Here is a 22,586-nt window from a genome sequence, read left to right as displayed (position 1 = left end):
CAGTATACTGGTTATTTGCATGCTTATGATTCTATGTTTTTTTTACACTTCACAGGAGTAATTAACCTGGGTCTGTGTTTCTAGATGCTTTGTTGCTTCAACACTGCCTTCCGTTTTTATGTGATCTTTGTTTTGTTTGTTCCTTTGCTGTTCTTTCCTACTTGCTCTGCTGCTTTTTGGGGAATTGTGTGTGGTTGTGTTGCATGGTTGGCTGGTGTTGTTACGAATGTGTGGTATGGTGTAAGTCTTTGTGTTGACCCCTTCTTCATAAGGAAGGGGGATGTGTAGTGTGGGCTTGCATTGTGAATATGGCAATGCAAGCCATTTAATGCTGGTCAGGTTGGAACTTTGTATTTCCCTCAGGATTCTAAGGACTACCATTGGGGATTCAGGATGGGAGATGTTACTAGAAGGTTGTCTGTATCTATGTTCTCCTCTTACCTCTAGCCTATACCCTGAAACTACAATAAAGAGTACTTATCTTTTGAACCTACTGGCTCCCGTGTTCTCCCTGTGTCATGTCTACCATTCCTGGGTATAGACACTACAGTTTTGCACCCTCCTTCTCCATGACCATTGTGTCAAAGCTTGTGGCATCCTGCGAGATGTTGCTGCGCCGGGCCGACTCACACAGCCCGGCATCTTCCACTGCTGTTCCTAGTTGCGCCTCCTTTCTTCCGGCGTTCCCCAGCAGCACCGCCAATGCCATCAGTAAAGGCAATGAGGGCCTGGGGGGGGGGCCTACACATACACACCGCCGGCGTCACGTGTTGTGGAATAGGCTCCCTCCCTTGACAGGGTCTGCAAACAGGCCCTGTCACTGTCACAATACACATTTATACATTTCTGAAACCACAGTCTGACTACATATTACCTTTGGGACAGAGCCAAGGTGATTTATTTTTATTTTATTTTATTTTGTATTTGTAGAGCGCACTACAGCCCACAGGCAACGAGGCGCCTTAAGGAAATTTAAGGAGGCTTGCTTGCGGGTTACAATAAGCGGCCCAAGAAAGTATGCTTAGGTACATTGACTTAGATACATTTGTTAGGTTACAGTTGTTACAATTAGAAACGTTACAGTTCTTCACTCATGCTCTTATCCAGGTAACAGAATGCAAAGCAGATGGATTTCATATACATGGTGACAAAGTAGAACAGATCTCATGGGGCAATGCTCTTTAGATAAAGAGCTGGGTATTTAGGGCCTTGCGGAATCTGAGCTGGGAGGTTGTTCCATTGGGTAGCAGCCATAGTGGGGAAGCTGGTGCCTCCTGCATGTACTCTGCACGTGTGAGGAACCGTGATGTGGTTGGCATAGGCCGACCTCGAGGGTCTGGAGGCTGTTTGTTTGATGATCCTTTGTGCAAGATAGGGAGGAGCCTGATCATGAAGATATTTATGTGTTAGGGCCAAGGTTTTGAAAACCACCCTTTTCTTGATGGGGAGCCAATGTACCTGGCTCCTTACCCCCGAAATGTGTTCCTTGCGCGAGATGCCTGTAGCAGCCCATAAGGCATTATTTTGGGCAATCTGGAGTTTGTCAAGGTTTTTTTGAGAGGTTCCAATGAACAGGGCATTGCAATAGTCCAGTCTAGATCCGATGATGGCTCTGCTATTGAGATGCAGTTTTGCTGGGATAGGAAGGGCCTAATTGCATTGATGAGTTTGGAGTGGTATGCTGCAGAGGAGGCGACGGCATTGAACTGTCTGTCCATGGTGAGGTTGGGTTCCAGGTACACACCCTGTGTTTTAATAGTTCGAGAAACTGTGATGGGAATGTTATCAATGGTGAAGGATTGGTATTTTTTATCAAGTTTGCCCAATGTGGTTGGAGAGCCGACCAGTAGGAGTTCGGTCTTATCACTATTTAGGCAGAGCCAGTTCTCTGCCATCCAGGATTGAATGGTGGAGTAGATAATGTTAAGGGTGTTCAGGTCTGTAGTGTAGTCACCTGAAAGGGGGATGAGAACCTGTGTATCATCTGCATAATTGGTATATGAGATGCCCAGAGAGTCAAGTATCCTGAACAGAGGTCTCGTGAAGAGGTTGTATAGTGTGGGGGCTATGCAGGAGCCCTGTGGGACTCCACATTTGATAGGGCTGGGTGTGGCGTTAGCGGAGTCCGAGAAGACCTTCATTACTCTCTCCTGAAGGAATGAGGAAATCCAGTCACATGCTTTGGTGGAGAAGTGGGCTGAGGCGGTGAGATGGTGGCATAGAGTTTTATGCTCTAACTGCCAAAAGTAAATCCGAAGGCCAGCATCTATATAACTTGCGATACAAAAGGCCATAAATGTCTGAAGTGGCAGGCCATGTGAAATAAAGGATAGATTGTGTTTCTTTTCTTTTTTTAAACTAAAGCACTCTTTGAAATCACATATTGGACCTCAAGAATTAAGGGACTATACAAAATTGTGCTGCTACTTGGGATCATTAGAATGAATTAATCGAAAAACATTTTGACTTCAAACTGACATATGGATGAGCTCCTCAAACATTTTAGAATGCTTAAGGTGAGGTCAAGCTTACCTAGAGAACTCAGGGCCTGGTGAATCTCCTTCATCACATTCATGTAAAGTTCCTTCTGCCATTCGTGCAAAACCTTCCACTCCTCTTCAAAGAAAAAGTCAGCAAAGTCATGCATTGTAACCGGCATCTGCAACACAAAAGCGAATGCGACGCTGAAGAAAGTACAATAATTCAGTAAAATATTAAATGTATATTTATTTTAAAAGCTATATTAAGTCTCACTAGTGAAACGTGGGTCCTTCACCCATATTTTTGCAAATGCTATAAGAGTAATGACAGTGGGCATGCATCCGGTCCCAAAAGTAACTGCCAGCTGTCCAATTAATATGGAGGAAGATGTTGCAATAAAAGATGTGCAAGACTTGAAGATCACGCAGGAGACACGAGGTAAACTGCGGACACTCCTATGTTGTTACAGCAGGATAAATGAGGACCACAAGTAAGTAGCAAAGCACAGAGACCCATAGGTGCATCGATTCACCAGAAGGACATGTCTTAACTGTCACTCTTGGGACACTCACTCCAGCATACATGGATCATCCACTGAACAATCCACCAAAAAACATGAAATCAGTCGAGTCACACAGACTCATACACCTGACCCAGACACTCACGGAATATTACTAAATCTTTTGCCACACCTTCCTGCGACAAATCCAGTGAATTTGTCCCTTCCCCAAGGTGAGGGATGTGTTCCTGCGACCTTCCTGCGACAACACCCCATAGGGGACAGGGCAAGCGGGATCCCACTGGGGGATACTCCACATTGATGAATAAGGTGTCCCCAAAAAGGGATTTTATTCAGCCTTCCACCAGTGAAAGAAATGGATAGCCGAAGTCCCACGGCGTGAGCCGTGAGGAGGAACATCAGCCTGGAGGGCACAGCTAAGCAGGAGACTAGCACGGAAGGCATTGGGTGTCTAACAGGAAAGGAGCCTGTGGAACGTTGCTGAGTGCAGGTCAGTCTTGAGACAGTCAGGCACATACAGTAAAGCACTGCCCAACAACAGAGAGGGGAACCAGCGCCCACAGTCCACAGAGCGAATGAGCCAGAGAACCTACGGCTGAATCGGAGGATGACGCAGAGAACAGGCGTACAGAGGAGATGGAGAGCTCGACCTGCGGTCCTGTGTCAGTGGAAACGAGCGCCTCAACCAAGCAACGATGCCACAAGAAAGAAGTTATGTGGCCGTTCCTGGGAGCAGGGAGGCGGACAGGAAGTCCCGGCAATACCCCATCCTGAAAGCCATTGGCAGGGTAAACTCCAGACGACTCCAAGAATGGGTGAGACACAATAGCCCATGGTGGAGTGAGAACCCAGAGAGCCCTTTTCAGGATAAAAGCTAACCGACACCAGGAAGGGGTGAAAGATACAGGGTGAGAAACCTAAGAACCCTTAGGTAAAGACAAACGAGTCCAAGACGGGGTATGAAATACAGGAATCCAAGCCTGAGTGAAAGAATCCATGCTACAGAGTCACGCACACACCATCCCACTCACACACCATCCCAGTATTAAAGGCAAAGACTGCTATCCCCGAAAACCAGAAAGCAGTGAAAGACATTGTACAGACATTGAACTATCCTGCCAGGCGCAAGGCCTGGAAGACTATAGTTGGACAATTGAGTGAGGGCAGAAGGTGAAATGGATAAAATCGTGGTCTCACATGTGATTCACAACTTGAAAACAAGGCCTATTCATTAAGCTCCAGACAAAGATAGTGGTGTACCTACACTCCCTTAAAGGTCCCAGAGAAGAGAACAGCCCACAAGGTGAACTACAAAGAAGAGGCCTTGGCTGAAGGATTGGCTGATGGGAGATGGTGGACTAATTGGGCAAGTGGGTAGTAGTCGGGCGTTGTTCTCTGCACCAGAGTTTCATTTTGCTCATGTGCTGCTAGTGAGCCGAGTGTCAAAGGTTCAGAGAGGAGGCCAACCTATCATGTGGGCCTATGTAACGATGAGCATACAATGTTACATGAGCCAATCTGCTACTGTTATACTGTTATAATCTGTATTATACGTAGTTAGATGGAAGTTTGAGAGCAGCCAATAAAGAAACTAACACTTATAGACTCTATAAGTAGATATGTTCCCGTAACCAATCCCTAAACCGGATAGGTTTTATTATTTGCTACGTAGGATGACGTCATAGCTACACACTTTGAGGTATAAAGCCTTTTTGTAACTACTCTGCATTGTGAGTGTGTGGACTACGAACCCTGTTTCGCCAGATGTCCCTGCTTTATTGAACTGACAATAAAATAGTACTTTGCCATATTCTTTGAGTCTGTCTGGTCATTTGGGTCCAATACTGTTTATTATGGTAATCACATTCTGTGCCGAGACACGCTAAAAAAGTGCTACTGCACAATCCCCCGTAACACAGTCCAACTGCAGAGGAGTTCCTCAGTTCGTGCTGTATTCCACGCGCAGCACTATTCGCTCTGGATAATCTGCAACAGACTGTAGCAATGCTCTCCCCACCGGCGCTCCACTCCATCAACAGAATTAGAAATTCCCGCTCTTCCAACATATCTTAAAGACCAGAACCATACCGCAAACATGGAAGAAGGCCCTTATAGTGCCCATCTTTAAGAAAGGGGACCATACTAACCCAAGGAATTACAGGCCAATCGCCCTGCTGGACTCCATTGGTAAGCCATTCTCGCCCATCCTCTTGAGGGACCTTAAAAGTTGGGCGATAAAGACAGGAGTCCTGGATAAACGCCAAACGGCATTTATGACTTGTGTTGGGACTTCCCTGAACCTATTTCTCCTAAACATACTAAAGCTATGTGCATTAGAAACTAAATCAGCAGAGAACTACTCTGGGCCAAATTTAAAAAAATGGCATTGCCCAGAAGACCTCTTAGAAGCCATCCAGGCACTCTATTCTAACACCTCAATACAAATTGTGCTCTCTAAGGGAGGTGATGTTACCAACAAGATCTTGACCCATAAGGGCATCAAGCAGGGATGTGCCTTGGCTCCCTTTTTGTTTGCCTTATATTTGGCTAATATCAAGGAGTCCCAGGAAAAAATACGGGCCTTTCCACCCATATTTGAAGATACGGAATTGACCTGGATACTTTATGAAGATGATGTCGTATTTTTGGATCAAACAGCGATAGGTCTTCAGAGAAAAATTGTGGAATTCAAGACCTATCTCGACAGTAACAACATGAAGATCAACATAAGAAAATCAATGATCATGCAGTCTGCTAGAGGATCAAGGATAAAAAAAGAATCCATTTGTATGGACAATTGATAATCAGGCCATGGAAATAGTGGATGCAACAACATATCTGGGGGTCAGGATCAACAAAAATATCAAAGAACAGGCCCAACACAGCCTAATCAGGGAGAGACTTATCAAATTATCAAATCAAGGGAGAGCTCTTCATTGGAGATGCGGAGCCTATTCAATGATGCCACTAATCACATTTTATAACCAAAAGGTTGTGGCCGTCATGACCTATGGTGCTAATCCCTGTTAAATCTGCCATGGGAAACATGGGGTACACTTGAGGCCTTCTTTTGGTGAAAGGTCCTTAAGCTTCCGAACTGTCTATCAGTTAAGACAATAAAACACAACCTGAGGTTGCAATCCTTGGAAGTGATAGTACTGTGGAAAACAATCTCTTTGTACCGTAAATGTATCCTGGACAGTCCTCCAATCCCGTTTGAAAATTTGGCAAATACAAAAGTGAGGAAGGAGGATAACAACTTTCAGGCCTGGAAGCAGAAATGTCAAGATGTCCTAGCATACTACAACATCAAAACAGAGACGCTCAAGGGAAACCCTGATAAAGCGAAGAAAATTCTTCGTGAAAAAGACTGGGAGGAAACAGCTACATCGAAGAGACTGAATAAATACTGCCATAACATCATATGGGAACCTAAATCATTGAATGATCCTCCACCATACTTGAGAAGGTTCCCATCGCCCCGATACAGGGGCCTATTGATGCGATGTAGACTAAATATCCTCCCAACCTTGGAGGTTCAATACCTGAGAAAACAGGTTACACTTCAAGAGGCCGGATTTCGTTTATGTGGAAAACCTGAAACGTTGGAAACAACTAGACATTTGATCTTGTCTTGCCCAAGACTTTCACCCCAAAGAAGAAGGCTTCTGGGTGAGTGGGTGGAACGAATCAAACAAACTACGGAAGAGGAATATTGGGAAAGACTGTTGACGGTAGACAGAATTGGCCGAACATTGGATGCCCTTAAATTTGCAGAATGGATCTTCACAGTGATAAATGATGAGTAATGAACTATAAAGTTCAGAGGATCCGTGAGGATCCTTTACATTGAGACAAGCCCTAATTTAAGGACTGTATGTTAAAGGATGTATGTTAAAGGTTGACATTTCTTTTTCTTTAACCAATAAAACATTTTTTTAAAACATTTTTTAGAAACTATCAATAACAAAACTGTTGCCATTTTGCAGTGCACAAAAGTAATAATTTTTCTAGAACACCTAAGTAACAGGTAATATTAGGGGCAAGCATTGCTCTTTAAAATAGCTCTATGACTGAAACTATGTTCTGCGAATGTTCATTAAGCAGGGGAACAAAAAAGAAAATGTTACTTCATGAAAACAAATCCCCTGTACTTTTAAACTGTCCAAACTCGCAATTCTGTAATAGGAAACTATGAAAACCTACAATATATCTACACCAATACATTTGAATACAGAGAAAACACATAAGGCCCGATTCTGATAACGCTTTCGGCACAAGTGATGGGATGTGCTCACATCCCCTTAACTTTGGCCAAAAAACGTTGTCCAAAATTCACAAAGGACATCTGAATGTGCTCATCAGTATGCATACTTTCAGACGCCATTCCACATACTGCACACAATTGCACATTTCAGGGGTCAGGTTTTTTCTGTATTTTTAAATGTCACATGCCTTTTTATAGGGCCATCGCAGCGAAATGCGCCCGCAGCACCAACTCGGGTGCTGGCAGTCGGTCATACGCTAGTTTCAGGAGGGTGCTCCTGACTCGAAAGTATATAAGGTGGTTGGCCAGTACATCATGTGAGCTGGTGCACCACCCCCCCAAAAATGCAGGGTTCGTCATTCTGAATAAGTTTATCCAACAAAAGTAAAACATTTATTTTTTTATAAAGCTGCATCCGTTGTGTTTTTTTTTTCTTTCTTGCATGATTTTGTGAAAATTACTGTGTGTGCTTGTCTGTATGTGTGTGTGTGTGTGTGATGAGTCAGTGGCAGAAAGGGAGCTTTTTAGCTCAGACATCACAAATCTCTTCCTACAGTCTTCAGGGGAAGACACAGACCATACATAGCACAGGACAATCGCCAGTCTTGCCTAATTCCGGATAGATGGAGAGCCTGCATAGAGCTTCCATTGCGTATGCCCTAGTGCTGGGACGGCCAAAAGCTTTCCGAGAGCCATGCATGCGGAGAGGCTACTAAAGCACAACGGGATGTGGTTAGCAGAAAAGTTAAATTACATATGTGTACATTTATGTGCATGTCCATTGAGTAATCGAATGACTCAAAATGCTTGTACAGAAATGCACCCATGCACCATCCATGTAGTTTTTACACCCTTGTTTATTGCAGGGACATTTGTGCATTCAAACCTGATACTCAGGACACAACTTCCAATTACAGTCTCAAATCTAGCCCATGTGTATGGGAAGAGGCCACAATATCACTTCATATTGTGAAAGGAGGATAGCACAGGGGCAACGTGCTGGTCTTGGAAGCAAGACCACCAGAACAACAAACGTTCGGATCCCGCTTAGAAATCGAACTCAGGTATGGCATTAGGCACAGTTATTAAAAAAAAACAATTAAACATAATTAAATTGGAAGCATTCTCTGTCAACGTAGACCCTGGAAGGGGGCTTTCACTCTGCAGAGGACGCCGATCTGCATGAACCTCTGACTTCTGTAGAAGAGCTGAGCCAGCCCAGTGAAAACACTGAGCAAGAGCAATCTTCTTGCGCTGGATTAAGCTGTGAACAGTAAACAGTTTGGTTTTTACGTGTCTAGTCTAGTGGACCATGCAAGGACGGGGGAATTTTGATTCCCTAGCCTTGGATAGCCAATTGGACATGCAGGCTCTAGAACTGCACTTCTGAGTGAAGCTACTGCACATCCTCGCACATTCAGATGGCCTGGGGCGTTGATGACACAGTGTTCCGGTTCCTCCACACGTGTGCAGGAATTTCCTGTTCTTATGCGTGGGAGCCAGGGGGCATTCATCATGGGAGGCAGACAGGAGCAGAGTAAGGACCTGAGCTGAAGATAAGATCTGAACTTTAATTTGAATGCATATTATGTGCGAGTTGTGACGAATCACGAGAATGTGTCACTTCTGCCCAAGGGGGAGTCTTTCCCTGAGAGGCTAGGAAGGGGAGCCCACTCTGCAATACGCTCCGTAGGTGGTTTGCAAGCAGGACCTCACCAAGTGAGACTCCCCCTTCCGGGACAAGGACTCCCGTTCTGATGAGGAACTTCCTAAGAAACACACCACCAACATCATTCTAAAAACCTCCAGTGAAGAAAGGTATGAAGAAAATGCCCAAATCTGTTGTCATAAAGAAACTGAGTATTCCTCTAAGGGATAAACTGCATGGTACTGAGACAAGGGAAAAGACCTGTGGAGGAATGCAGATCCTGAAACAGAGAGAAAGGACAGTGACATTACGCTGGGGAAGTCCTAGGATAGCGTAATAAATGAAGTAGGCAAGGAATGGGAGGAGAGAAAGCGAACCTGCGAGTTACGAACTTGCTTTGAGAAGTATCCTGAAGAAAATCTGGACATGCAGCGTCCTATGTGAAAGCAGAATCCAGCGGAAGTAACTGATGCGTGGCACTGGAGAAGAGAAGGGATGAGAAATGTCGATGTGAATGTGATGCATTAGTCCAGAACAAGAGCTAAGTGGTGGCGTGACCAAAGGTAAGCACAGGTGTACCAGCAGGTCCATGAACAACGCTGATACCACTTGGTTGAATGGAAGAAGAAATGAACCGGTAAATAAGAGAATGCTGAGACCGTGTATGAAACTGCAACAACTACGAGAGGCCAACCTGACAAGTGAAGAAGAAAGTCCAGGTGACATTGTTTCTGAGCACAAGAGGTAACAGGGAAAACTGGAGACCCAGAGGGGGACTGAAGAGAATCAGTCCCACTCAAAACAGGATATTGGATGGAATGAAGAGAAAGAGAATAATTACTAGAACGCTCCTACTCGTCCCAGTCAAGATAAAGTATGAAGGGTGAAAGAAGCATATGTGGCTGGGTTCGCATGTGAATGACAGTGAATGAGCAAGTAAACGATGTGTGAGTGTATGTGTGAAAGAGTGAGTAAATATGTGTGTACTTGTGTGTGTGCCCGGGGTGAAGGTTTAGGGAGGGGTGGCAGGCCGGAGGGTGGGTGAATGGTATTTTTTACTGGGAATCTATGATAAAGCAAGCATGAGAAGTGTAATTCCATGGCTAGACTGGCATATTTAGGTGCAGCCAGTCGAGCTATTTCTTACTGTGGCACTACATTATTTTATTGGGTATCTATGCTAAAGCAAGCATGATAACTGTATACATTTTGGTGCAGCCAGTCTAGCTGTTGGCTACTGTTGCAAGACATTTCTTTACTGGGTGTCTATGATAAAGCAAGCATGAAAACTATTATTACATGACTAGACTGGCCTGTTTTGGTGTAGCCAATCTAGCTATAATTTCTTACTGTGGCTTGGCATTTTTTAGTGGGCATCTATGGGCATGGGTCTCCTATTGTGGCAGCACCATGTGGGAGTGACTGTGCCAAAGAGTATTCCAGACCAGTCCAAGTAGCAAGTTTGGCTGAGCACCTTGCTGGGAACAATGCCAATTGTGGCACCAAAGCAGTCAGTGGAATGGGCCAGATCTGAGGTGGGTGGGAAAGGCATTGCCAAATGCAGAACCAAAAGCCGTCTGGGAACACAAGACAGGATGTGATCCAGTAACATTTCTAAATGTGGGTCAGGTCTAAAGAAAAGGAAAAGCATAAATCAAATTGAAGCACGGTTATATCATGAGCAGGTCCGAGTTCTGCCGGGTACTCTGCACAAATGTGTCGTTGGTAAGAAGTGCAGAATCATGGTAGAAGGAAACATTAAAATATGAGCACAGTCATGGATCAACGCAGGACCGCCTGAGAGTTTATGCAGGCGTCATCCTGAGCCCCAAAGAATCCAAAGTAATGCCACTCTGGTGTTCCATACAGAGTGCTGTGAAGTCTGATGTGTGATATGCTCCGGTGCCCTCTGACAGAAATACCCTATATGTGTTCCATTAGGGGCTGCCTTCGGTTTAGTCAGAATCTGGGAGCTTTCTCAAAAAGCGTTGCTTATATTGGCTTGTGTAATCAAGAATAGTTGTCAGGTTCCTTAAAAATATACTCCTCTCTGTGGTCTGGAGGATTAAATGGTTTTGCAGCATTCCGTCGGTACATTTCTGCAAAAAGGTAGCTAAAGAATGAAAGTCTAATCCCAAAATAGGTTCTGTGAGATTTGGAACAATAGCGCTGTCTTTTATGTCTCCGATATCCAGTCGAGGGTCTATAAACAGGGCTGCATTCTGGGTTCTATCAGCATACGATCAGAAGAAATATAAGAGAACTGCTGGTACAGGCAACGGAGAGGAAGAGGCACAACCAATGTTGTTGTAGCACTGTGGGCAGTGTCCATTTCTAAGAACAGTCCAGAGCAGTGCAGGTAGCATGCTGGGTGTAGGGCCATACACAGAACTTCAATGCTAAATGCAGGACCAAAATCAGTCCCGGCAAGGTGCTTGGTCAGAAGCCGCGCAGGAATGCCAGTGCAAAATGTGCAACTGGATGTAGTACTGGATTCAGGTTGAGTCGGAAGCCATGCAGGGATGCCAAATACAGAAGGTGTTTCAGTTTAAATGGGCCAGGTCTGGAGAAAATCTAAAGTACATTCCAAATCAAGGAATGTTAAGGTGTAAAGCAGGCCCAAGTTCTGCAGGACACCTAGCAAAATAGCGACCAGCCTGAAATATACTGGCTTTTAACATGACTGTACCTAGTGATGCCATCAGTGTCAGGAGGGCTCTCTATACAAGACCACCTACATTACCATGTCTGACACTATCCCTTCATCCCTTCCTAAGAGCATTTTAACCGTTTTTTTCTCACACACTCCCACTTAATTGAATGTAATATTCTAACATTTAAGACTACAATATGTGGGGGGTTAACATCTGAAGTACGTGCCTCTCTGAAGAAATTACAGATCAGGTACACAGACAACCATATAGAAGGTATTCCGGAAGGGACTAGTTAAGTTGCAATGTTTTTCGAATGCCTCTTTCTATCTCAGCCTGAGGTCACAGAGGGTTGCAAAACAAGCATTGGCATAATTTTGGCATTTTTGCTGTCCTTTGCATTTTGCATTTATAGGCATTAGGGTGCAAGGAGGAGAGCGCACATTTTAAAGGAGGATGCAATATCACAGGCGCGTAATAAAATGAGAAGGGGAATAGAGCAAAGCAGGGTGCCATCGATGAGCAAGAGCAAATATGAGTGAGAAAGTGTGAGAATGAGAGGGTAAGAAATAAAGCGAGAGGAAGGAGAGGGGATGGAGAGTACATAAGGTGGGTGGGAGTTTTATAGAAGGGTCGGGTGGGTGGTGTGTGTGGTGGGGTAAATGTGATAGATCAGCAAGGAATATCGAGGCTTAGTACCACCAAAGATGAAATCTGACAGTCACGAAGTCAATAACTTTTATTCTGTACAGATACAAATATGAAAGCAGATAGCTATCTGGCTCTCAAGCGCCTCGCAGTGTGTACCAGCAGACACTGTGAGGGGAGAGAGTACTGGACATTACAAAACTCACAGTATTTATACTTTCCTCCCTAAGCCCGGTTACATTGTCCAGCCCCTCTTCAAGTTACACAGTTGCTAGAGTTCATGCCCAGTTCACATAGCAAATACAGCATTGTTGTTTCCAGGTTTAAGACACAATCCTTTACACACGAAATACAATGATGAGAAACTTTGCTTTTCTTGGCCATGTAGACTCTTCCTTGTACTTGAGCTTTAGGGTAAGTCTAGTTCCAAGTGATGAGCACAAAGGTTTTCTCCCAAAGCACACAGCTTCAGTTGCTTTGAATTGTGTTGCATTGTTTGAATGAAGATGAGGCTTGTAGACACAGATAACTATTTGAATGGCAGTTCATCTTGATTATAAAGTCTCTTGCATTGAACAAATATTCTGCTCTCAGCAGTCTTAATGTTGACATAGGCTCAAAGTTCACTCTGCTCAGTGGCAGCTGAAAACACAATTAACCATTTGAGGACAGAAAGCCGGGGTTAAAACCAAAATGGCGGACGTTTCTAAAATGGCGGCTTAAGTCAATATTATTCAGGGCATTTTTAGACGCGCCTTTCTGTGCAATGTGAATGTGCTTAGGCCAATGTTTATAACCAGACGGTAGTATGCGAATATGGTTTAACAAACCCTCCCTTTGGCCTAAGCCAAGAGCATCCCTCAAACATTCGTATTATTAAAAAACCATGCATCAATATCCGTACATTCTGAATCACATTCTTCAAAAACATCAATCGCCATTAGCTCTTTGATGGTAATATCCTGCAATACTAAGACAATAGTAGCTTTCTCAGGAACATGTATCCTAGGTCCTAGCGTTCCCATTGTTTGTGCACAACATCCTCCTATCGTGGAACATATGACAGGGAGACATTGTACACAAGGATTATCATAAGGAATGCAAAGATTTTCCAACCCCATAATCGCAACAAGCACTAAGATTCCAGTTTCCCTCTGAGACATGTACTTCAGGACTCAAGGTATGTAGATTTTGGATTGCCTTGAATATAGTAGGGAAGGAGTCGGGTACAAAAACACAACATGCAGATCCCACCATTTTGCATACCCTACCACACTCAGCTAGAACGATGTCTGATACCATTCTATTTTGAAGGGCTACTAACCTAATTGCCTTTTGCTCTAGTGTCATGTTGGACAAAATATCAGTTGTCCTATTGATGGTCTTTTCCAGTACCCTTGATAGTCTTCTGATATCCTCAGAATTCATAACTTGACCCCAAAATGGCACGAAGGATTTTGCTACGTCACATAGGACTTGTGAAGGTGTATCACCATTCTCATCCCGCCTTGGACAAGCTTTAGAGATTTCAAAGGTGGTAGCAACATATACTCCTGGCAATAATATACCCAAGTAACAAGTACCCTGCCAATCTCTGGGTAACAAAGGGTAGGCCTTGTTACCGCAAACAAAATACACAGGGTCTCCTACATACAAAGGTCTGTCCTCACTAGTTAGATTTGCAATATTAGTACAATCCTCAAATGTACCCATTGGCTGAGAACCTTCTTTTTGTATGCAGAAAGGAACAGAATTGGGACTATGATTGATAGTATAAGGAGGCATGGCATCCCGGTTGCCTACGGGAGCCATTTTGAAGGAGATCAATGATTGAAAAGGTCTAGAAAGTCTATCAGAAGGCCAAAAGGCAAAGAGAGAACATCCTAAAGGTGTTAAAACTCGTTTTTTAAATTGATTGAGATTAGTTCCATCAAAATTCCCAGTAATACTATCGTTCCAACGACCAAAGAATATTGCTCTAAGTGAGGCATAGCAGGCAGTGGTTAAAGAAAGAGGATGAATATACCACCCCAGTCCCTTTTCCCCATGTTGCGGCAGGTGTGAACACACCCAGCAATTTGTTTTATTCAGAATCGCATGGGTAGTGTTCATAATCATTAAGATAGTGTTATTATGGTAACCCTGTATATGTTGGAAGTCTCGAGGAGGAAGAGTGTGCAGATGCACGAAGGGTGGAGATACAGTGGGGATTTTTTCAGTGGGTAGCAGAATATCAAGCGGATGCACTCTTTCCAGATACCAAACCCCAAGTGTAAATACAATTATTAAGCAAGTTAGTACTATGACCAGAAAACAGTAGGTCCTCAGGGACCATGACCTTCGAGGGGCAGTTTCATTATTACACAAGTGACCAACATTTTTTCCAGCATGATCGAGTTTAGGAATAGGCATTGTTTCTCATAGTCGGTTTAGAAGCCTCTCCATTAAGCTTTTTTTTTCTTTTAGCTCATCTGTCGGTGGCTTCCTCTTATTTGATGCAGCAGAGGAATGACAGGGGACTGACTCAACGATGATCTTCTTGTAGGTACAGCCGATGTTGTACTGTAAGTCTAACGTCTCGGTCGCAGATCGTACCTCAAGACTCCAGGTACGGTGTGATCTGCAAACAGAGTGTCGTCGTTTCCTGAGGGCAATGGGGGAGCAGAAGCAAGATTGCTCGATGGTGAAAAAGAACTTGCAGAAGAAGGAACAATCTCCCCAGACCCCACGGGCACAGGAAGGATTTCCGAGACACCCTCGGTGTCAGTTAGAACAGGATTGTTGTGAGCATCAGGGTCACCAGTTCCCTTCTCCTCTCCTCTGTCATAGGCCAGAGGAAAAGGAATCTTCTTTGTATGTGTCACGTAGAAGCAGTTTCCCTTGCCGGTCACTCGGATGTCAGTCTGTGTAACCAGTAGGACTTGATCCGGTCCTCTCCAGCGTGGTGCGAGACAGGAAGCTCTTTCGAATGCTTTCACAAGCACCCAGTCACCAGGTCGAAGTCGATGCCCTGGACCCTCGTACTTTACTGGGAGGGCTTCTCGCACCTGTTGATGAATCAAATACAAGTTCTGAGTTAATTGGTCACAATAGTCAGAAAGAAGTACATTTTCAACATCTTTCAGTAATTTGGGTTTTGGGATCTTGCACAAGTTGGCTGGTCTTCCCATTATGATTTCATAGGGAGAGAGCCCTGTCTTTGATTGTGCAGTTGTCCGCATCGACAGTAGGGATATTGGTAAGGCGTCTGGCCATTTCAAATAGCTATTTGCACAAATCTTGGCTATCTTATTTTTCAGTATGCCGTTATGGCGTTATACAAGTCCGGCACTCTGAGCATGCCTGGCCGAATGGAACCGTTTATCGATCTGTAATCCCGCGCATACTTGCAGGATGACAGCAGCGATAAAATGTGGGCCATTATCAGACCATATGACCCTCGGCAAGCCAAACCTAGGAAAATATTCCTTAAGCATGACTTTCGCCGTTGACATTTCTGTGGCATCTCTTAGAGAAAAAGCTTCGACCCATTTACTAAAGACACAGATGACTACCAGAACATATTTATAATTCTGACAATGCTCTATTTTGATGAAGTCAAAATGTATGACTTCAAAAAACCAAAGAGGGGGGGACCAAAACTACCCCTTGGTGTCGAAGTTCCTTTACCAATATTATGCTGTAGGCATACAATGCAATTTTGGACAAGACGTTCAGCAGTTTTTTTAATATTTACATTAACCCAGACAGGTTCTAACATTTTGCAAATCTTTTTGGCACATATGTGAGTTGGACCATGAGCCATTGTCACCATAGCGGTAACATAAGCATTGGGCAGCATCCATTTTTATTTTTCAGTGTCTACCAAACAACCCTCATCGTCTAAACTTGCTGGACCCTCAGCCCACTGTTTAATTTCATTTGGAGTAGCCATCAGCTTGAATTTATTTTATGCAACCAATTCCTTTATCTATCACACAAGTGTTAGTGACCCCTTTTGTAGGGTCCAACACATACATCTTTGAATGAAAATCAATGGCAGTCTTGTTTGGCTATTCTGTCAGCAAAAGCGTTTCCTTTTCCCACATCATCTGTTATTTTCTGGTGTGCAGCGCACTTCATTATTGCTAACTGTGTAGGAAGCGCAAGTGCTGAAAGTAGCCGAACAATCAAGGTGCCATTTTGTATTTTAGTTCCATGCGAGATCAAGAAACCTCTCTGCCCATAATCGGCCAAAGTTGTGAACCACCCCAAACGCATACTGGCTGCCCATATATATGTTCACACTACCCTTCAGAAAGTTCACAAGCTCTGGTCAACGCAATAATCTCTGCGGCCAGTGCAGAATTTTGCAGAATTTTTTTGGTTTCTACTATCGTGGTTAAAGTGGTGATTGCATAAGCAGCAGTGGATGTACCATCCGGAAGTTTAAAGCAGAAGCCATCGCAAAACAACTCCCCTTGTGGTTTCTTTAAGGGTGTATCATTTAAATCAATTCTGCCTTTAGTTTCTTGCTCTGTGGTATAGAGGCAGTCATTTGACGTCTTGTCACTGAAAGCAATTCCTTGCGGAAGAGGCAATAGTTTGGCCGGATTTAATGTGCAACATCTCTTAATTTGAGTATGAGGTGCAAATACAATCAGTTCGTATCTTGTTAATCATGCTGATGTGAGATGTTGCGTTTGCGTTCTTTTTAATAGAACGTCTACAGAGTGAGGTACCATCACAGTTAGGGGGTGACCCAGAACCATACCCTCACTCTGTTTTACAGATGCAGCGGCAGCAGCAACAGCTCTCAAACATCTCGGCAAAGCGCATGCAACAGGGTCTAGCGTGGAGGAAAAATAACCGCACAGCCGATTCTTTCCCCCCATGCTCCTGTGTTAACACAGCCAAAGCACATCCTTCACATTCATGCACATACAACACAAAAGCCTTTTCATAATTTGGTGTGCCCAAAACTGGCGCTGAACACAACGCAGCTTTGAGCAGATCAAAAGCTTTCTGGCAGTTCATGTTCCACGGTAAAGGCAAAGAAATGCCCTTCTTTGTCAATGCCAACATTGGTTTCATCATTAATGAAAAGTTTGGGATCCACTGTCTACAGTATGAAGCCATACCTATCAAGGCTCTGACCTCGTTCTGTGTATTTGGGACAGGCATGCTAGAGATGCTTTGTATCCGTTCAGGTGTCAGTCTTCTTCCCTCCTTCGACAGGAGGGTAGCCTTAATAGGCGACCTCCTGTTGACAATATTGCTCAACTCAAAACAAATTAGCCTTACATGTCGTTTCTGCGGAGAGACTGACATGCTAGAAACCCTTAAGCACCTTGTCTTAACATGTACCCATTTTGGGTCTAAACGAGCTTTCTATCTCAAAGATAAATTCAATGGGGATTTTGAAATATCTACTAATTTGTTTTGGAGTCGCTGTATGTGGGGTGTAAATATTTTCTTAATTCTTGCATTGAACTCTTTGCTCCAAAATATTACGGAGGAATTGGAGGTCAAAAATAAAGAATTTAATGTGTAATGTTTTTACAGTGGAATAACGGCAATGAACATAACAAGGAAAAAAAATATATATAGGTTTAGGCTGGGAGAGATACTTTTAAGATTTTATGATAATGGTTGTGATCTTGCTGAAAATTTTTCTTTTTCCATTGTATGGCATTTTAGCATTGTCTCCTCCATTTTCTTATATTTTTCTTATATTTTTGTATGTTTGTTTTATAAAAATGAAATGTATACTTTGTTTCTTGTGTGTGAAATGTTGTATAAGGTTTTATGTAAACTAACAATGCAACAATAAAAAAAAAAAATATTGAAACCTTTTTAGTGAAGCATTATGCCCATGTTCTGCTAGATGAGTAAAGCAGCAACACGGTGCCCTCCTTGCAAGCAACTTCAGAATCAGCAGCTAAAAGTAAATCACCTACATGCTTTAACAACGCGCAAGTAGAAGGTAAGTCAAGTGTATCAAGCTGTTCCTTCAATGCGCTACTATAGATGCTTGGACTCTCAGTGTACCCTTGTGGTACACGAGTAAATATAAACGAGCGTCCTCCTAGGGTGAACACAAACAAAAATCTACTGTCAACATGTACAGGAATACTGAAGAAGGCGTTCTTTAAATCCACAACACTAAAATGAGTAGGTGAAGCTGGAACCATTGTCAATATTGTAGTCACATCAGGTACAATCGGAAACTGTGGGGCAACAACCTTATTGATAGCGCGCAAATCAATAATAAAACAAAAAGGAATCACATTATCCCCTTTCTTATACAAGGTTAGAGTCAGACTATTACACGCACTCCCTGCAATTTCCTCAATCACACCAATGTGTACAAAATCAGAAACAATACTCTTCAAAGCCTGCTCACCTTCAACCGAAATCTTATATTGTGGAATACGCAGTAATTTAACACCTGGTTTCAACACAATTTTAACTGGTTCAATTTGATGCCAACTTCACTGTCATTAACTGCCCATAAACATGTCGGAACCTTTTCTAATTCAGATGGTAAAGGTCTAGACAAAAACTGTGGAATGGAACTTTGTTGGGGCAAAATTGTTAAACACACTCCATCTGGAGAACAATAAATTACAGCATTCAATTCTTTCAACAAATGTAACCCTAACAAATTTTCGCCACAATTTGTCATCAAAAGGAATGGACATGAATCAGTAAATGGCACTAGTGCAATCGGTACTGGCTGAGAGACTGGACTAACCACTGGCGTACCAGAAAACCCTATAGACATTTTTTTCTGCCCCGACAGAGGAATATCCGGAACCCGTGAATGATCAATGGAACACTTCTGGGCTCCTGTATCTATCAAAAATAGATGCTTTTTATTTCCCACCTGCATCTCAACGTAGGGCCCTTTCTGATCGACGGGAATAGGTACAGGTTCCAGACTCTGCTTCGGGCTGTCCTAGCGGAACAGTATGTCATCAAATGGGAGATCCTCAGAAAAATAAACAGTCAAAGGATTATCAAAAATGTTCCCACTATTGACACTATGTTGCCGAATATCCTGTGAAGAGGACTGTTGATTTTTAGTGAATCGACTTCTACCAGGACCCCCTATCCCAGGACGGCTCCTGGATCCTCTACCCATGGCACCATATGTGCTATTTGATCTTTGCTGAAGGACCGGGCATTGTGCTTGCTAATGGCCTTCCTGTCTACAATAGGCACATTGGTTCATGTGTACAGGATCCAGTTGTGCATTACTCTGTTGCATAAATTGACCTCTAAACTACATATTCCCACCCCTAGTTCCTCTTACTATTTGCTGCAACAATACTTTAGTTTTCAAGTCTCCCTTCTTTTCTACCTTCTCTTTTTCGGTATTAACCCTATTTTTCATAGTACTGAGCCATATGTAATACTTCAGACTGTGATTTTGCTTGCCAACCGCTCTGAGATGTCATAATTTGTGATTGGATTTCAGGCAACAATTTGTGCACAAACTTTCAACAAACAGCCGTTTCCCTGACTCTGTACTAAGTCTTGACCACTGAAATCTGAAAACACTTGTTCAAATAGATTAAAAAATTCGGTAGCACCTTCATATTACCCTTGGATGCAAGCTGCAAGCTTGTCCCAAACTATTCTTCTTTCTGGAACCAAAGTTTTCAATTTAGCTACTATTCTGTCTGGCAACATCAAAATCATCTGTGGCGGTTTCTCACCAGCGTTCCTTTCCCCTATCTATTCCACCAAGTGAACCCATGTATCACCAATCCCTGCCTGATCATCTACAGTTCTAAACTGTTTCCATAAATCAGCAGGTAGGATCACAGGGAACATCAAATCTATATCACCCAGCGTGAAAACTGAGGAATGCAGACAGATTCAATTTCTTCATAAAATCCTGTTGGATTCTTCCTAATATCTGGAATTGTTTGTCTAATGGTATTCACTTCCTGTCTAGAAAATGGGAAATGCATTAAACTGTGAGACATAATGTGCTTCAATAGTAGTGGCTGCTGCGCCTGTTGCAGCATTAGCTGGAATTTCTACTTCAGGAACAAATGTCGGAGGAACCGCCCTCATTGGCAATTGTAAAGTAGGCAATTCTGAACGCTTATTAAACAACAGAGATAAATCTAGTGACAAAGTAGTCAAAGCAGTATCAGGTGAAAATGCTCTTTTATAAATGACCATCAGATCTGCGGGACAACAAACCTTTCTCTTCATAAACTCATCTTGTCGATACTCTACCATCACCTGTAACACTTTCCTTTGCATTGCTGGAGCATACTGACTAAACGTGTCATGCACTTCAATGAGATAAATTGAAACATCCGAAATCTATTACCATCTAATTCATCATTCTGTAACCGATCTAGCTCCCTTTTAAACTCAAATACCTTCTCAACATCCTCATGTACTTTCTCTGCAGTGTCCCTTGAGTGGGCAAGGATATTCAAATCCCTCAACCCCTGTGGGACATTCATGTCCATCAAATCACACCAAATATCAGCTAAATACATTCCCATCCCCTCTATCAAAATAGCCTGTTCAGGAATACTTTCTTGGACAGAAATCGCTACTAGAACAGCTGATTCTTCACCCTCTTCTATATATTTCTTACCCATGCATACAATTCTCTTTTTATAGCTTTAGATATTGTACCACAAGTCACTATTCTTGAATCAGCACTCGCCCCTTCAAGCACTACAAGTGGAGCAGAACCACTTGGAAAAGAAAGTTCAGACAAATCTTGTTCAATAGGTAGTGGAGACACTACTGCTGGTGGTGGAGACGGAATTATGGGAACAGCAACTATCGGTAAGGGTGGAGGTGCAGGAGGAGGAATAACAACAGGAAGACGAGCAACAGCAGGAAGAAGAGGAACAACAGCAGGAAGAGCAGGAACAACAACAGGAGGCGGTGCAACAGCAGGAGGAGGCACATAAGGAGGAGGTGCAGTTGCAACATTTCTACGCTCATTTAATAGCTTATTAATCATCTGAGGTATGAAAATCCTGAGAGGGATACATTTTCTGTACTCCAAGTTGAAAAGCCCTATCCATACTTCGAATAGATTCTGACGGTTTCTGTTGATCATACAATAATGCCTTTTCAGAGTTTGACATGTGTCTATGTGCATGTTTTTCTTTACTCTTAAGTCGTTGCATAGCTTCCTTTCTCCAATCTTTAATTACATCAAATGCTGCAGGCCTAGCCTGTTTCTTCAACAATATGGACTACAATAATACTCTATGTGAGCAATTTTAAAAATTCCCTTGACTGGTCACTGAAGTTCGGGAGCATATCTAGTTTGTCTGTGCCAAATATCATTAAATACAATACTATTTAGGCCATACTTACAGTACATTAAACAAGCCGGCGACCCAACGGGTGGCGCCGGTTGGCCTTGTCCCAAAGATTGTCTATCCCTGCGGAATAAAACCCTGAAACAAGAAGACAACATGTCAGATCACTGGTGTTACCTGGCGTTGTTTGTACTTGCAAGTTCAAAACTGCAACTAATATCAGGATTCTTAGGAAACGGGGCACGACTCACCTGATTTCAAAGATACCAAGGGTCCGATCGGATTACAAAGGATCGACGTGGCTGTCGATTTCGGCAAAAATACCCGCCTCGATATGGGGACCGTCGTCAAGATGTCCTCTCGAACCGCTTGCTCACCGTCCAGGGGTCAGATCGTACAGTACTGTCAAGGTGTCGCGTCTCATACAAAAAGGGGCCTCTTTGCACACTCGGATCCAGGTCCGGTAGCCGCATCCTTGTTCAGCAAGGTGACATCAATCTTGAGGGTTTCTATTCGGGTGCCATCTGATAGATCAAAGGAATATCGGGGCTTAGTACCATCAAAGATGAAATCTGCCAGTCACGAAGTCAAAGTTATATTCTGTACAGATACAAATATGAAAGCAGATAGCTACCTGGCTCTCAAGCACCTCGCAGTGTGTACCAGCAGACGTTGTGAGGGGAGAGAGTACTGGACATTACAAAACTCACAGTATTTATAGTTTCTTCCCTAAGCCTGGTTATGTTGTCCAGCCCCTCTTCAAGTTACACAGTTGCTAGAGTTCATGCCCAATTCACATAGCAAATACAGCATTGTTGTTTCCAGGTTTAAGACACAATCCTTTACACACGAAATACAATGATGACAAACTTTGCTTTTCTTGGCCATGTAGACTCTTCCTTGTTCTTGAGCTTTAGGGTAAGTCTAGTTCCAAGACATGAGCACAAAGGGTTTCTCCCAAAGCACACAGCTTTAGTTGCTTTGCATTATGTTCCATTGTTTGAATGAAGATGAGGCTTGTAGAGACAGATAACACTTTGAATGGCAGTTCATCTTGATTACAAGGTCTCTTTGCATT

At 43.2% G+C, this 22,586-nt stretch overlaps 1 protein-coding gene across 3 annotated transcripts in view; it reads right to left on the bottom strand.

Annotated features, from left to right (window-relative positions):
• Positions 1 to 22,586, bottom strand: part of LOC138567628 (uncharacterized) — a 534,099-nt gene that overhangs the window by 486,523 nt on the left and 24,990 nt on the right. For all 3 annotated transcript variants that reach the window (XM_069646054.1, XM_069646055.1, XM_069646056.1), the window contains exon 2: positions 2,533 to 2,659. In XM_069646054.1, coding sequence (XP_069502155.1) covers positions 2,533 to 2,659 — 127 coding nt within the window. The remainder of the gene's footprint in view (positions 1 to 2,532; positions 2,660 to 22,586) is intronic.

The sequence above is a fragment of the Ambystoma mexicanum genome, chromosome 2p (assembly GCF_040938575.1).
Source record: "Ambystoma mexicanum isolate Mex_15411 chromosome 2p, UKY_AmexF1_1, whole genome shotgun sequence".
Taxonomy (NCBI): domain Eukaryota; kingdom Metazoa; phylum Chordata; class Amphibia; order Caudata; family Ambystomatidae; genus Ambystoma; species Ambystoma mexicanum.
The sequence above is the reverse complement of the archived record's forward strand: the minus strand, read 5'-3'. Positions and strand labels throughout refer to the sequence as shown.